Source organism: Ammospiza nelsoni, chromosome 4 (genome assembly GCF_027579445.1).
Source record: "Ammospiza nelsoni isolate bAmmNel1 chromosome 4, bAmmNel1.pri, whole genome shotgun sequence".
In the NCBI taxonomy this organism is placed as follows: Eukaryota; Metazoa; Chordata; class Aves; order Passeriformes; family Passerellidae; genus Ammospiza; species Ammospiza nelsoni.
Window position 1 is genome coordinate 20845079 of NC_080636.1, and position 17599 is coordinate 20862677.

The window sequence follows — 17599 nt, forward strand, 5'->3', positions numbered from 1 at the left end:
AAGCAACCATCTATGAAGAACCCATGAAGCGCTTAAAGCTTGTGTTTGGGATATTTTTGTAACCTTCTGAGCTATGAGTTATAAAATATTTGACATCACCAAACTGTTCCTTTAGGTTGCTGTGCTGGTACAGCTCTTTGTTTGTGCAGAAACTAATTCTGGTAACATAATTTTGCTGAAGTAGCTTATTTTAATGCAAAACTTTGGTGATGCCCACTCCTGCTTCACAGTACAGAATCATTCACTAAACCTGGATAGTGACATCACATTGCTTTTCATACTTCTGTCATCTTATGCTTTAAGTTTGCTTTGATGTTTGTTGGGTACCAGAGGATTGAATCAATGATCTCTCTGTCTCTCTTGTGTTATTTTGTAAAAACAACAAGTGCAGAAAGTGAAAATGGCAGTAACAGGGTCTTAAAGCTCATGCCTTAGATCTTGCTGTACTTCTGTTTGGGTAAGGAATAGTCCTTTTTAAACAAGTATCAACTCATTGAGAAATTGCTTATTAAAAATGGCCTTAAAAATAAGTAACTATATTGGCATTTTCCTATTCCTGTCTTAATATATCTATTCATAAATTGAGAAGTATGTGGTTTTTAGAAACACAGAAGACTGCAGCTGTCAGTGTGGTCAAGTGCACAGAAAACCAGCTTAAAAACCCCTCAGTCTTCATAATCCCTGAACTGCACATAGGAATGGCATTGTTTTGGTGAAAGTTATTTGCAAGTTAACTGGTTCTCTAGTTGTTGTTCTTACTAACCTGACTTGATAGAATGGTTCTGATCTCTGGAAATGTATCTGAAGGTACAGTTTATATTACTGAAGAAGAAAGCAACTTAGTCCTAGGAATGAATAGAAGAATGCAATCATTGGTTCAGTTCTCTGCTCTGTATGATGCATGATCAACTGTGATGTGACTTTGCTGCTCTGAGTGTCCGTAGCCATTACAACAGTTCTGACTCTACAACTGTTCTTGATGTTACAGTGGACTAAAGAGGATGGACATAGAACTGCCACCTCTGCTGTCCCTAATCTGTTTGTTCCATTGAACACCAATCCAAAGGAGGTCCAAGAAATGAGGAACAAGGTTTGTAATAGCAGTAAAATAACTTTTTTTGGTCATTACTACAATTAAGTTGTGTACTTGTAATGAACTAACTTACTTTGCTATAATGGCATTTTGTGGGCTCAGTAACACAGCTCTGGTGTTGACCTTTTTCTTTATAACTAAATAATGAAACAATTCCTAAGTGTCCTGAACTCCTCTTGGAAAAAGTTGGTATTTCTGTTCACCATATGAAGACTTTTTTCTATGATTAATTTTTCTTAGACTAGTTGCTGGGTACTTCTGAAGCAGCCAGTCCTGAGTTGATAGTAGTAATTCTGTACCCTGAGATCATAGTTTTACATTAGTGACCTGTTTTCCTGTTTTGGAAATACCAGTTGAACTTTTGTGGCCTAGACAAAGTAGTCTATAGAGCTCTTTCCATATTTCAATGTACTGTATTATAATACACTGTGATTGTTACAGACTTTATTTTTTTGTCCTTGGAACTGCAAGTTAATATTTTTAAAATGAGCTTGCAGTTAATTTTCCTGGTTTTGAATTTCAGATCTTCTTGTCCAATCTACCAAGAGGAAAGCACTGAACTGATTGGGGTTTTTTCACTTTTTTTCTTTTACAGTATAAAATATGCCCTGGTATCTTGTTAATATTTAACTTGTTCTGGATTGTTTTGATACCTCTAACTGATGGCCACATGGTACATGAGAGTTAGTATTCTTCAAAGAAGGGCTGTGTGCAGGGATGCTAGCAGAATCTAAAATAATTTGTATATGGCTGACAGAACTTATGCTTGGCACTGTAAAATAATAACCACCTGAAATGAGAATTACAGTGAAATTTCCTAGCAGTTTCTTTGTGTTTCAAACACAAATATTGCTTTATTAAAAACTTGAATAAAGTGACTAAGTCTTCAAATTTTATACTTTCTCAATGATGAGAAGGGTAGTAAATTAGAAACAAGTGAAAAAGATGGGGGAGCCTTGTGCTTTCTGAGATACCAAGTATTAATAATGCTTCTTGTTTGTGTATTTGAATGCATATATTTTTTATAAAGTCAATGTCATTCTTAGTTATAAAGTAGAGGTCTTTTAAGATGCATGCTTTTCTTAATTTATCTTGGAACAAGAACCAGAATATTTCAGAAATAAGTTTTGAGTCAGTTGTTATGAATTCTTTACCACTGAAGGATATCTAATTTAAACAGATACTACCTAGGTTTAGAGATCTGATTTCTGTCCCTATCTTCTGTATTGAAATAACTGGGAGGTATTTAGGATGCAGCAAAGGGGTGTTCTTGAGAACTCCAGAGTGTCAGTTTATCCACAGAGAAATTATTTATATGTCCTTTTGAGGGTGTTATCCTGACTAGATGCAAAAATGGAAAGTTGTGCAGTGTTTTACAGTAAGTTCCATAAGATGATATTGTGGTGCCATATCAGTAACTAATGGCAACTGACTTGTCAGGTAGAATAGACAGACAAGTACAGAGGTAATATTTCTATTTCTCCTCACTTTTCCAAACTGGAGTTGTCTGTTAACCTGTTTTGCTATCACCTAGTACTAAAAAGCAAAGGACAACACCTTCTGTGGTACTTAAAGACTAAATTCTGAGAAATGTGAGGAAACAGCCAGGAACCTGAACATTTATGTTCAAGTGGTGTTTATAAGCTCAGCTTCATTTGACAGCCCTGTGGCCACAGCAGTTAGCACTGGTGGTTGCCTATTGGCAGGTTCACTCACCCTTTTTTCAAACACAAAAATGTGATCAACTTTTCTCTATTGATGTGATTGTTGTTCATTCTGCTGTTTTCCTTTACAGATCCGAGAGCAAAATTTGCAGGATATTAAAACAGCAGGCCCTCAGTCACAGGTTCTTTCTGGGGTAGTTGTGGACAGAAGCCTTGTACAGGTGAGAGTGTTCAATTCCTAAAACTATTAGCCTAATCTGTAATATCCCCTGCTTTCACCTAATATATCACTATGAAATTGTTCTTTAATTGGCAGAAAGTAACTGTTTATAAGGTAAGTCTTAGAGGTAACACCATTGTCTTTGCAAGAGTGCTCAGGGTCAGAAATCTAGAGGCTTCAGCCATGTAGCTCAAGCATGTCTGTGGAGGATGCTTCTTGGTTTTTTTGCTGAATGTAATGCATGAAATTCAGAAGCCTTATTTATATGGGTTACATTCTTGTTCAAAACTAGTTGGGCTTTGTGACAGCTTTTTGTTTGTTTGATTTCTGAGTTGATGTATCTTGAAGGATTAATACTGGGCACACCAGGCTCACTGTGGGGCAGTAGTGCTTTGTGTTAAATAAGGGATTTCATGCTTCATAATATTTTATTTGAAGAGCAGTTTGGGAAAAAAGCTGTTACATCAATGACACTTAAAAGCAGTATATCTGGATATATAAAAAACTATAAATCATAGCTCCAAATAAAGTAAGAATGAGAGCTGTACAGTTATACTGTATAGCTGAATAAAGCTTTTTATATCCAAGTGCTTTCAACTGCCCCAGATAAGTATTTTCTGATAATACTTTTTAAAGATTGGCAAGTCTTATCATGACCACAGCATTATTCTTGTTGGGTGTCATACTGTGTGCATGTCAATTCATTGTCATATGCAATTTCATCTACAGTTACTGTTTCTCTGCATGTTTTTAGCAAGCACCACAATGCTTTGGTTGATGTTGTACAGCCTGGGCTCGGTTTGCTCTGTTTACTCAATTTACTGTTGCAGGATGCTCCCCTCTCAGACTGTACGGAATCTATTGAAGGGCTCGATCTCACAGAGCAGGCCTTTAGTCCCGCTAAATCTCTGTCTGTTAGAAAGGTACTGCCCTGTCCTACTGCTCTAAATCCTGTTGTTCACCCTTCATTTAACCTCTCCTTACCCTGACCTTTTTCCTCTGTAAGAAATGATTTGGCTAGAAAACTTTAAAAAATGAAAATAAATGGATCTTCAAATTATGTATATGCTATGATGCAAACAGTTACTTTACTCTGTTAAAACTGTCTTAAGGGTCTTGATCTTTGTCTATAGCTGGTGAGGAAACACCTTTGATGTTAAGGTGCTGATCAGGTCCTGCATATAGAGGATTTCTTTATGCATGCTGTTAGTGTTGAATTATTCTAATTTGAGATCAATTTAGAGTTAGCTGATTGCATCAGTGTAATTCTGAGGAGACTCTCTGTGTTATGTGACAAACACTGTCAACTCTTGATCCCAGAGCACTGGATGCCTGGCTTCCTTCATACTTCCTGCAGTTAGCTACAAGAGTTGCTAAGTAATGCCCCACATGTGCAAAATCAATTGGCTTTCACACTTGTTGTCATGTTTGTGTTTGCATAATATCCATTAAATGCAGAATAAATTCAAGAGGTGTGGCCATGTTGGGGTGGGCAGTCCTTGGCTGACTGAATGGAGCAGCTGCACAGTGCAAATAATGTTTCTTACAGCACATCTAGTGTAGAAGCACAGTGTGTAAATAAGCATCAGTGCCTCCTCTGCTCCAGTGTTTCACCTAAAAGATTCTTAAATCTTGGGTTTAGGTTGTGCCTAAACACCTAATTTCAGAATAGCTTCTGCATGAAAAAAAATATAGAATACTTCAAATTACATCATTGTTGGAAACCTTGTGGTTTTATAACTCTTTCTAAAGTGTAATGAGCCAGTTTGTGTTATAGATATTTGGATCTTACTGAGAATATGATGGTCATGTTTTTCACATTGCAGTTTTTGTCCATATTCTGAAAGAAAAAATAATAAAACACCTTTTCTGGGCTTAAGATAAAAAGTAAAATAAAGCCAAATTCTTTCAGGCAGTGCATGGCTTTTATTTTCTATTTAATAATACCTTCAAAGTGAAAAATTACTTTTATGATAGTTGTCACAACAGAGGTCTTTTTTTAATGCTGATATATTTCAAGTATTGTAGTCAAACAATGACACAACTTTTCTATAAAAGTAGTCAGTTTACATGCATTTTCACAGATGACAGGGAACCAGCAAATAGTCTATTAGTTATGTGATTTTGTCTAGTAGTATCCTGTTAGGGTTTAGATGTCCAAATTGTTTCATTTTTTTGTGGTGTCATGAAAGTGCTTTCTGCCTGAAATAGTGTGTAAAATTAGATCACAATGTAAATTATAGGAGTAATTATGAAATAGAAGTGGCCTATTTCATAATCTTTATTTTAACATGGTGGATTGTGATCTGAATGCTTAATAATTTCCTGTTTGGGGGGGAAAAAAAGAACAACCCAAGAAACAGAACCCAAACAAACAAGCAAAAAAACCCCAAACTAAACAACCTTCTTCTAAAAAATGTCACCCAAACCAGAAAATCCAATGAACCCAAAAATAACAGCAAAAAAAGACAACCACCAGAGAAATTTCCTTGAAAGATTCTTCCCTAAAACAGTTGTGTTTTGTGGAACAGAGGAAGTGTAAGCAATCTTATGATGCCCACGCAAACCTCACCTGAAAATTTCAATGAAACTGAAGAATCCTGTACATCAAGGAGTTAGGGACTTTTAGGTACCAAACAATTAGAAGTTCTCAGTTGACAAATTCTTTGACACTCAATGACAGTTCATGTAAAAAGTTTCATGTAATTGCAGTGACACAATGTATTATATTTTCAGTTAACATTGAGATTTATACCAAATACCAATGCACACTATTTTGGATGCAGAAAGGCCTCCTTTTGTACAGTATGCATGTAGTGCTTTGAGCTCCTGTGCCTATGGCTGCAGCAGTGAATACTCCATCTTGCCTTGTTGCTTGCTTTATCCATGTTCTGAGAAGTCCTGGCCGTGTTGCAACACAGCCTCTTTGTGCATCCTGTAATTTTATTCCTGGTCAGACTTGGTTAACCAAGCTTCTGCTGCAGTCTTTGCTGATTGACAGGGAATGTTGGTTATTCTTACCACCAACCATTCTGCAATCTCATAAGAAAATAAATTCACATGAATTTTCAGTAATTGGGGAGTCGCCCATTTTGGGTTTCTTCCTTTAGAATGGAAATTCTGTGGCTTTGCTCTTAATGCAGACCCTGTCAGTGCTGTCCCAGAGGTGGCACTGGGTTTCAGTGGTGACCTCTACATGAACTGTACCTCAGGAATCTTGGTGTTTTGGATAAGGGCACTGCATTAATGTCAGATTGTGTTAGGAGCAATTGTTAACTTAGACCATTATGATGAACTTCCTGTGTGATTGAAAGAAGAAGTGGCATATATAAAGTGCCAGTTTTGGTCATATTTATCCCTGAGAACAAGGTGAAGTGCTTGCCTGTTAAATAATAGTCAGTTTTGAATTTTTTTCTAAAAGCCAGGTTTGGTCTAGAAGTTGCAAAATTACTTGATTATCTAAATTTTCATGTAGGAAGTATGAGATCCATGTTTAATATGAAGGTACATTGCCTATCATTAGCTATAAATGGCTCTCCCTTTGTGTCTGTGGGAGTGTATGCCCTTACAGAGGGAAATGAATTCTCTTCATTAATAGAATCCATCCTGTGTTTCTGACAGTGGAGAAAATGCTGCTGATATTTGAGTGCATACACATGTGATCAAGTTTCAAATAGTCATCTAAATACTTCTGGAATCATCATCAAAGTAATACTAGGATCAACCTAGTCTATGGGAATTTATTCCCTCTCTACAGGCTCTTTAATACTGGAAGCAATTCCTCACCAATTTTCTTGTTCACTTTTTCTGAACATTCTTAGGATTCTCTGAATGGCATGATCAGGTTGATAGCTCTGCAAAGTCTTGTCTATTTTAGTGTCACATTTAAAAATTGGAAATATGTTCTGTACTGTCTTTTTAGTCCTTTATACTTGTTTTCTTTCTGTCCCACATTTCATTTTGTGTTGTATATTTTTATTTCAATTCTTAGAAGGCTGTTCTGTGGCCTATTCTGTGAAATAAAACATATCTGCTTGTTGGTTTAGAAGTAATTATGGTTTAGAGTAATCATATTCGTATAGAGTAACCATATTGCAGAACTTATTAGCATGCTACCATAATTTATTTCCCACATAAACTCAATACCTCTACCAGTATAATTTTCCTTGGTGGCCTTTGAACAGCTTCCATATTATTGATACTGAATAAAACTGGATAAAAAAAGTTTTTTAAAATAAAAGTTAAAATAAAAGTCTTCCTTTCTGATCTCTTGTATAATTTTTCTGCTTTTATGATCCAGTGTTGTTGCCTCTGATCTTTTCAGTGCTGCTTCTCTTGGGTCAAAGCTACTCAGCAAGTGCAAATACTGTTTGCATTGATTGTGGGTGTTTTTTGTGAGGGTTTAATTTTGGTTTCTTTTTTTTTCAGGCTAATAAATGTGATAAGCTTGATTTGCTGCTTTCATTCCCGGTATTTAACAAAGATAAAGTGTAGGAGACACTAAGTAGGAGAACATGTCATGCCAGTGCACCAGGCATCTGCAAACTGCCTGTCTTGCTGTTTGTCACCATTAAATCAACAGGAATTCAGTAACGTTCTGTTTCATTAGAAATTGTTCTACCCAGTGATTCTGGATTTAATTTGCAACTTTCAAAGAGATTCTTAGAAATTCCAGGGATACTAATGGGTACTGTGTATCTTGTTTCTCTCTTGTTCCCAGAGAATTCTAGAAGCTCTGCCTGAGATCATGGCTTTACAAGGCCCTGCTCCTTATACTGAGTTTCAGTAAAAAATGTGGACTTAGTTTGAAATGTGGGCAAAGACAGAAAGGGAAATATAAAATTTCCATGAGCATCAGTTTTCTGCCATCATTAAAAGCTGAGACCTGTAGTTTTAGTTTTGAATTTCCTATAAAACAATTAGGATTTGTACAAAGGCTGATGTTTCCCTGACCCTTTTATGCAGTATCTTCTGAGACAAGCTGTAGCTGTCAAATCAATGCTTCATGGATATAGTTGAGAAAACTATACTGGCATTCTGCATATAGAATGAATTTTCCTCTTATTTTATGAAGAAATGGAATTCATCTGTAATGTTTTAGAGATGTTTCTCTCCTGCAGTTCCTTTCAGGAACTTTCCTTTCTTGCAGTGGAAATTTATTGTTAGGCTGTTTGTTCTCTGGTGTTTGCTTCCTGAAGAGCAGCACAGATTCTAACAACCATCTTACCTCCCTGGGTTGCTCTAGACCAGATTTCTGGAGATCTCTCATCAGGCTTTCAGAACTGCTCTCTTGTCCTCCTTCCATCCAGACATCCTTGTCTGTCTCCTCTTTGGTGCTGACAGCTTGTCCGAAGCAGCTCTTGCCATCCAGAACACATTCTGTCTATTTGCATCCTCAGTTTTACAGTGGCCATGCTGTGCTTGTCCATGAAGTGTGGACATGGGGTGGAATGTTTGTCTCTCTTTAGGCACTGCATATTTTTGAACTGTGCTTTCTAATGCTTTCTTCTAAATATTGGTACAGGCAACACTGAATATGGAGATGACTTGGGTCAATCAGTGGCCCATACCTCTTGGGTAATGGAGTTCAAATTTCTCTTTTTTTCCATAATGAAGACAGTTTGGGTGTCACCATGACATGGGGCACAGGTCACACATCAGTTGTTAACAAATTAGCGTCAGAGTTCTGTATGTCCAGTGGAAAAAACCAAATGCTTAGACAAGTTGTTTGAGAGATAGAGCAGCTATCTCCAGGCAAGCATTTTCTGTACCTGAGAAAATGAAAATCCAGTGGCTGTAGCCTTTACCAAAGGATTAGAGAAGAAAAATGAAAAACTTTAACATTAGAGAATCTCTGATGCAGCTGCTTTTGTCCACCAGAACTTACTGTACTTAGACTTGCTTGTTATATTTTTATTTGTATAACTTTTTGTCTGGCTTATATGACAAATGTTATAGATGTAAATATGCTAACTTGTATCTGATTACAGTTAACCTTAATTACTTTAAAATAGCTCATAATAAGCTGTTAATCTGGTGCGTACAGAACATATACAAGATGGCTTTTTACTATAACATCTGTTAGGTGTAACATAGTAGGTGCAAGAAATAGCTTTTCTGTTGTTAAAAAAATACAAAGCAAAACAAAAACCCAAAGCAAAATAATTAAAAACCAAAACAAAACAGAAACAAAAATACCCATGAGCTGAGTTCTTGACCCTTTACAAGTATTCTGTGCCCAGACTGCCATGCAGGTGGGACTGGTATCATGTTTCTTTTGTGGTGAGAAAAAGAAACTTGATCAACTTTTGTGACTTCAGATATAATTCAGCTAGACTGTTTGGCTGCTATTTGATTTACTGCTTAATGGTGGATATTCCCTGGTGGAGACCTGTTTTCTCCTTTATATTAACCTCCTGTGAATCACATTAAAAAAAAAAATCTGCAATAGATTTTTTTTTTTTTAATCTAAAAGAGGAAAAAGTAGCATTTTCCAGGTTATGTTTTTGTTTTGTTTTTGGTTGCTTTGTAGCCTCTATACCTCTAAAGGTTCTGCGAGTTACTGCTTGATTGCAGATGTATCTTAATTTTCTTTTGCCAGGGAGAACTGGTGACTGCATCAAAGGCAATAATTGAGAAAGAATATCAACCCAAAGTCATAGTGAGCACAACAGGACCAAATCCCTTCAATAAACTCACTGATCGAGAGCTGGAAGAATATCGCAAAGAAGTAGAAAGAAAGCAGAAGGGACCAGAAGGTTGGTTCTCTGTGTGTGTTTTTTCTGCAATAGACTGTAAGACCAGCAAGTTTCTTAGTAATTGGAAGGTGGGTTACCTGCAAAGGCCATGGATAAATTACCCAGCTTTTGCATGTTTCAGTTTCCCCAGTGTGAATTAGAAATTTGAAAAGTATTTTAGAGATAAAATGTGTGATCTAAGTGTTTTAAGTGTGTTCTGTAAAATGCATAGATCTCACTCAAAAATTGTCCTTGTAGACAAACTGGGCAGTAGGGCCAGTTACTCCTGCTGGTAGGAAGTTGAAAGCTTCCATCAAAAAGGTGTTTTGGTACTGGTTTTGTTCTGCTTTGTTTCCCTTGCCCTAGAGCCTAGGCTAAGGTCGGGGAATTATGGTACGTTGTAGCAGCAACACTGCAGGTTTTTAAGTCCTTGAAATCTGTGGATTTGAGAAATACATTGAATGGAGAAGATACAGAATAACATTGATTATTGCTTGGAAATGTGACATCTTGTGGGGACTTCTACCAAAATGGACTTTTTCAATTATTCTAGAATTATGACAGATTTGTGCTATAAAAAGAGGCCATTGCTGCGTCTGAAGTGGTTCTCCTGCTTTACTTTTGAATAATTTTAAGGGGTGATACTTAGAATACTTACCTGTTTTGAGTTTTTGAATTTGAGTGATGCAAGAGTCCAAAGTGCTGTTTCTTTCGCAGTGTGTGTTCCCTGCAGTTGCTTTTTGGGACCACAATGTAGGAACCCTTGTGTTTGGTTTATGAAGTACTGAGTGGGATGGGGTGGGGGGGATGCTGTGCTGTCATGCCTGTTTAACTGCATACCTTTGTTCTCTCAGTAACAATGCCACATCCTTCTTAGATAAGGTATCAAAATATGGAGAGACTGTGTTACTGAGACAGACACCAGCTGGGGAACAGAGTGCAGTGCTTAGAAATCAGACCATCAGTGAGCCAAACACGTCAGATAAAAAGTCTCTGGATTTGAAAGGCAGATCAAACACCTTTCAAGGAGCAGATACGAAGACTTTTCAGGATCGTGACGTATCATCACTGTCTAAGTCTTTAGATAATGTTCAGTTTGCTGCTGCATGGGTTTCTTGTCAGACCATGCAGCAAAGCATCCCACATCTAAATGGAGAAGAGCCAGATGGGCAGAAGTCCTCCCATAAGGAATTTCATACTGCAGTGATCAAAGCATTAAGGTCCGATCCTGACCTTTTGGCTGAGGCCTCAGGTATTACTAACATGGTACAGCTGTGCTTGCAATCCAAGGAACCACCTCTTTATCTACAACATGTGGAGATTCTGTCAGCTGACTCTCATCTGTGGGACTGATTGCACTTTAATTGTGTAGGTGAACTGGATGGAACAACGCTTTAGTGTTGTTCCTAATGTAGTGTACTCTATTAATGTTTTCCTTTGGATCTAGGGCTATTTAAAGCTGGAAGCAAGGGGAACCCTCCTTACTAATAACAAATAACTCAAACCACTGTGAAATCTGTTTGGAATCATATAATTACTGCATGTTTTTCTAATTACTGTGCAGTCTTCTTTCGGGATGCAATTTTGTTTACTCCAAATTTCAGCAATACAAAGCAAGCAAAAGAGTGTTATCTTGTGTAGGCCTGGTAGCATATCCCCTCCTCCATATTTTTTTATATATTCCTTGTGGTTTTTCTTCACAAATTTTCTTTATAACAGCAGTATAAACCAATTCCTAAATGATTTCATTAATCATGCCTGCTTAAAGAAAAACAAAAACCCTCCCAAAAGAGCTACAGAGCACAACAGCAACTTAAACAGTTTTGTTAATATCAAACTGTCGCTTAATTTTCTTTTGCTTGTTTTGGTATTATTTAATATCCTGGCAGAATTTTGATTCAGAAAAATGTATTGATATCTTTTGTGCATGAAGCAAAAGGACACTTGTTTTCTTACATGCAGAGAGGTTTTCTTTGCCTTTTTAATTTCCCTTTGCCTACCCCTGCAGAGCCTTCAGAAGATGGCAGGCCACAGAAAGAGAAGAGCCCCCCTGACCCCAGTTCAGCTCGCACTCCTCCCAGCACGCCAATTAAAATAGAGGAAGGTACGTTCTGCTCCCTGGGGGCTGGGGGAGCCAGGAACTGCATCCATGACTGATGCATGGAGTACATGAACTAGAGCTAATACCAGTCAGTGACTTCTTGTATTTCATTGTTGTACTACCTACAAGGTACTCCACTGAACTGTGAGTCTAACAGGTTTGTTTACAATAATAAAGAAGTGTGCATTAATATAAAGACAAATTTCCATCTCTTCAGAATTGTCATCTCTTGGTGTTTCTCAACTGATTTATCTTTTTGTACATTTTCTGCGAGGTAATTGCTCTTATTAAATGAAATAGTGTCTGATGGTGAACCAGACACATATCTAGATACTTTGGTAAATCTTCTTCACTGATTGCACATTTCTTAAACATTATTGTACTTGGATTACACCTCAGTAAGTATTTTTCCTACTCAATTTGAATGTAAATTTGCTGATTTGCTCACCTTATGTCATAGTTTTAACTAAAGTGAGAGCAGGGCTGCTGAAGTTGCTAATTCCCTAAAAAAGGGATAAAATTATAATCTTGATCGGGTGTAATCCAATTATTGTCTTGTTTCCCTTACCTTGTACATTGGATATATCACGTGTCTGTTAGTCTGCCATTCACTACTTCATCTCATTCTGTTTTCTACAAGAATGGTTGCAACCATTCTTCTAACGTAACACAATGGCTGTGATGAATGCATAGATTCTCTACTTGTGCTTTTTTCTTCTTGTGGCTGCGTTACAAACAGGAGATGGATATGCTAAAGAATACCTGTTACCATAGTAAGTATCATTCCATACTCTGACCTGCTTTTGTGCTTTGCTTCACTCTTGCATCTTTGTTTACTAAGATTTTTTTTTTTTTGTTTTGCTTTTTTTTAAAAAGCAGGCTTTTTCAGTTGAGATGTTGAGTTCTTTAGTTCTCAATTCCATGTAATTCCAGGCAGTTGCAGTTCTCATGTTAAAGCACACTCCCCCTTTGAGACAGACTGTGAAAGTCACCTTCTGTGTTTCCATATCTGTGTGTCCGATTCCTCAGTTTAAAAAGGAATAGTCTGAAGCTGCCTGGCAGATATAGCTGAAACAGCCCTGGGAGTTTCTGCCCCAATAGTTTGCTGCTGCCCACACAGCTTGGGCCTGGTAACAAAATGGAAGAGTTCCTAATCTATTCCAGAGCAAAATCCACTGATATGCATTTAAATTTACCCAGCAGACTTCTGCATGGAAATGGATATGGGACTACTCCTATGTTTTATGTTAACTGTAGGGAATTCAAATTCCAGCCAAGGAATAACAGCAAGTACTTGGTGGCAGCAACTTCTACAGCTGTTTTGGCTAGCTCTGCAGGGCTCCTTCAGATTATACTTTAAAGGAATAAGGATGTTTGTATGTCCTGTTATATCCAAAAGTCAGTGTGTTTGTCATAGGTGTGAAAGTCAAACTATATTGTAGACACCTGTGATGTTACTGATCAAGTTCTAAAACCTGGAAGTTCTTTTAAACAGGGAATTGTGTTTGACAAACTCTTCTAGTTGTAAAAGTTTTCCAGGACAAACATACAAAGCTTATTTTAGAGAATAACTGGAAGTTTGTATCATGGTGACTTTGGTTGGGAGAGGTTCTATTGAATGGCAATGTTGTCAGTATACAACCTCTTCTCAACTTTCATTCATCATATTCTTTCTATTTAAGTATAGCTGAAATCAGTTAAGTGTTTTTTAACTCAGTAATAGCCTAGTTTGTATGTTTGTCCACATTGTTGTGTTGAAAAAAAAAAAAAAAACAAGCCAAAACCCCATAAACATTTATTTTCATAAATAATGTGAATTGTAAACACACACCAGTATTGATGTTATGCTTTAAACTCTTAAGCCGCAGTATGTATATATATATATAAAAAAAATAAAATGAGAGCATACATGTAAATGTGATTATCTTAAAAAAAGTTTAAAATGTTGAGGTGCTGCCGAGTTCTTAAACTGTAAATAGGTTTTCCAGCAAGAAATATGTTTTTAAACATTTCTAGTTATGTTACTGAAATCCATCCAGTAGAGTAGCAGGGCTTTTACATGTTGTGTGCTGGATTAATTGAATGTGGAATTTGTAAATCTTCTGAATTCTAGTAAAATATTGCCCTTAGCAAACTAGATAAACAGATGTTTGCTTGATTCCAGCATCACATTAATCTGTTTATTAAGGATGATGGGATCTTGACTAACTGGAAAGGATGGCAGTCCTGACTTAATGAGTTACAAACCCATTTCTATTTATTCAATGCTCAGGCCAGCTGGCAAATGCTGTTTGAATGCCTGTAGCTTCCTATTCTTTAATTTGAAGAATCTCTAAACCCTTTAATAAGATTTCACAACTACCTTTTAAACTTAATTTAAAAATATAGAATAAACCTGACAGTCCAATATGGTGTCCATTCTAAAAATTGGGCCAACTAATGAATAGAATATAATATTTTTACTTGGAAGGGACTTACAGTGACCATCTAGTCCAATTGCCTGACCCAATTCATGACCAAAAGTTAAAGCTAATTGTCCCAATGCCTCTTGAACACTGACAGGCCTGGGGCCTTGGGCAGCTGTCAGTAAGAAGGAAGCCTATTTCAATGTCTGACCACCCTCTCGGTGAAGAAATGCTTCCCAAAATCCAGTCTGAACTCCTCTGGTGCAGCTTTGAGCCATTCCCACACATCCTGCCACTGGATCCCAGGGAGGAGAACTCAGCAATGTGCTCAGTTAATTCCTGAAAAGTCAAATCCAAAAGCAGGGTAGTGGTAGTGAAGAACTGTAACTGGTGTTTCTTATTAATGTGTGTCTGCCATACACAGACAGGCCAAACTACATCTTCAGGAGGCAACTTGTACTGTACATAACTGCTTTCTCTTTTTGCTCAGATTTAAATCCTGCCTGCATTATAACTTTTAAATGCTAACTTGTGCATTCTGAGTGTATACTAGTGTGTGGTGCTTATTTAACCTATTAGAAGTTCATGGTGCTCTAGGCAAAACATGTTTATTTCCTAGCAGGTATTCACAGAACAGAGCCCTCTAAAATAAATCAGAGAATTATTAATCCCATCTGGCAGAAGTAAAAAGAGCACTGTCATTTTTATAGGAAAAATGTGAAAGTATCAAGTATTTTCTGTAATTTCTTGTGAAAGCCTTCAGTCTTTTCAAATTAAAACAAACAAGACCTCGAAAGGAGGAAAAAATAGTTGCCTTTCATTTGTGCCTCACAATGAGCACGGCCTGGATTTTGCTCTAAATTCCTCCTTATGTAACCTCAGTGGGGATGGATGTGGCCCAGCTCCCAGGACCCTGCTGGCTGCAGGCACGGACAGCAGTGCAGGGAACCCCACAGAGTGCTCCTTGTTCAGCCCATGCCCTGAGAGCAGCCCTAAACTGAGCATCCTAAAGCAGCACAGCCAGGAGTGGGGACTGTTCCAGTTGAGGGAGGAGTGGTTCAGTTCCCCTTTGGACACACAGCCACCACTGGACTCTTGATGTTCCCTTTTACAGGGTGAGTTTGGCTCTTGACATCACATACAATAAACAAAACAAGCTGTATTGCATAACCTGCTGAGCTCATTTACTTTGATAAACTACATGGATTTTACTTATAGGAATCCATAATATGTACTCATATCTTGCAAAAAAAAAGTGAAGCCTTTGTGATAGGAAGTTACATTTTGAAGCAATATCTGTTAGATCTCATGGAAGAATGTTATGAAAATCTCTTCATTGGGATTGTAAATTGGCAAACCAACAATTTAGAAATTAATGGATTTGCATATATAGGATCACTGCAAATCAGCAATTAGTTTTATCTCTCCAAAAGAAATAAGAATTAAAGTATTGAATTGCAAAACACTCTACTGAATGCCAGTGAAAACTGTAGGTTTAATTCTTGTTTTATTGTACAAAAGCATTGTGTTGCCTGCAAATATCACGAGTAAAACAGGGGCGAGGTCTGAACAGTTACTCTCTTGCTGATGCAATTCAGCTTTATCTGTTCTGTGTGAAGAAGCTTAAAAACAAACAGACCTTTGGAATATCTTATTTCTTCTGTGCCCAAAGTTGGAGAACAGCCCTATTACAAAGGCTCTCATGCAAAGTAAATATATTAGTTTCTTGTAGAGCGCGCTCACCATCCACTTGCCTCGCCTGCCCTGCTCCAGGGACACTTTTGTAAACTGACTGTTGCTGTCTGTCCGTCCACCAGAGACACGGCAGGACCAGACCTACAGAGATGACAGTGATGCTGCAACCTTCAAGCAAACCCTCCCAGATCTCACCCCCGATGAGCCTTCGGAAGCACTCGGCTTCCCTCCCTTAGGGAAGGAGGAAGGGAGATGTGATCATGACGTGCCCAAAAGCCAAACGGAACCACCTGCAGTGGAAAATAAAGAACCCCAGTCCCAACCCACTGAAGAGCCAGCAACACCAACGGCTGAGGAGGGGACAGCAGCTGATGCAGGTAGTGATGAATCTCCAGGGAAGTCCCCATCGAAAAAGAAAAAGAAGTTCCGCACTCCTTCCTTCCTGAAGAAGAGCAAAAAGAAGAGTGACTCCTAAAGGCCAACCCACTGCAGAAACACTGTCATATTTTAAAATCCATTAACCACTAGAATGTACCAGATCGTACTGAGTGTTTTGTCTTACTATGTAAATGAATGCCACAATTAATCCAACCAGCCCCTCAAGTTATGGCTTGATTGTTTAGGGTTATAACCAGAAACTCATGTCCAAAAAGGTGCTAATCCTGTGTGTTCAGCAGCTGCCACAGATCTGAGCCCTAGTTTGTAATCAAATGTAAATAACTTCCATGTGGAAGGCATTGATTCACTATTTTTAATTTAAAGCCTGCACTGCTTTGCAAAAGAATATAAAAAACTCACAATTAAAAATAAAACACCCATTGCTTACCACAAGAAGTGTTCTTTCCAATATTCTGTTCCAAGTCACAGGTAAATTTCTTAAATTTTGATTTTTAGGGAGGATACTTTTGCAGTGGTGTTCTCAAGGGGGGTGAATTCTTGAACTGACATGTAAACTTCTGCAAGCTTGTGAATACAGGTTGTGGTTTGGCCAAGCTTTGAGGCTCTCCATTGCTTCCTCTCTTTCTCCCTTCTCACTGTTGTTACAAAATGAAGGTGTTTTTCACTTTGTTTTATTTTATAACTGGCTGGTGAAATCAGTCTTTGTCTAGGACTGAAATGTCCGTGGTGTGTTCCGCTCATGTTGTGTGTTCAAAGAGCCCGATCTTGGCCTGGTTTTTTTTCTTTCTAGTGAATTACAGTTTAAGGGAAATCTGTCTTTGCTCTTTCCTCAGTGAGTCATGTGGTGATTTGGCTGTTAGAAAAGGTTAAAAAGTGACTGAAGTGAAAGCTGGTGGTGTGGAGCATGGGCAGGTGTGTTTTGGGCCTTAGCACAGGTTTTTCATTCTTCTAAAAATCCCTTTGTTGCACATGCAGTCTTGCTGTGCATGAACCCCATGTGCAGCCTTTTGTGTTTGTTCCTTCCCACTGACAAAAATGTAAATGCATTACACTATTTCACCTTGTTTTATAGTAATTATATTTTCACTTACAAAAGCTGGCATTTCTTTAAATCTTTTTGTTGTTGTTGCCAGCGGTCAAGTGCAGAAATCCTGTGTAACCTTAAGGTGTATTTTCACCGTTTGCTGTAAATGTTTGTTTAATGTGCAGCATGGCAAATCACTCTCGCCACTGAGTTCACTATTTCCCACTTTTTGCCATGCTTGTGTCTCTCACTAATTACAAA

The 17599-nt window shown here is 37.7% G+C and overlaps 1 protein-coding gene across 17 annotated transcripts in view; it reads left to right on the top strand.

Moving 5' to 3' along the window:
- Positions 1-16868, top strand: part of ADD1 (adducin 1) — a 62172-nt gene extending 45304 nt beyond the window's left edge. For 3 of the 17 annotated variants that reach the window (XM_059471238.1, XM_059471240.1, XM_059471239.1), the window contains exons 11-17: positions 989-1090; positions 2889-2978; positions 3808-3900; positions 9579-9735; positions 10592-10966; positions 11723-11818; positions 16038-16868. In XM_059471238.1, the coding sequence (XP_059327221.1) occupies positions 989-1090; positions 2889-2978; positions 3808-3900; positions 9579-9735; positions 10592-10966; positions 11723-11818; positions 16038-16390 (1266 nt within the window). In that variant the 3' untranslated portion in view covers positions 16391-16868. Of the gene's footprint in view, positions 1-988; positions 1091-2888; positions 2979-3807; positions 3901-9578; positions 9736-10591; positions 10967-11722; positions 11819-12554; positions 12590-15102; positions 15336-16037 lie in introns of those variants that run through there. The other 14 variants (XM_059471246.1, XM_059471248.1, XM_059471242.1 and 11 more) reach the window with 9 other exon arrangements.
- The last annotated feature ends 731 nt before the right edge of the window (positions 16869-17599 follow it).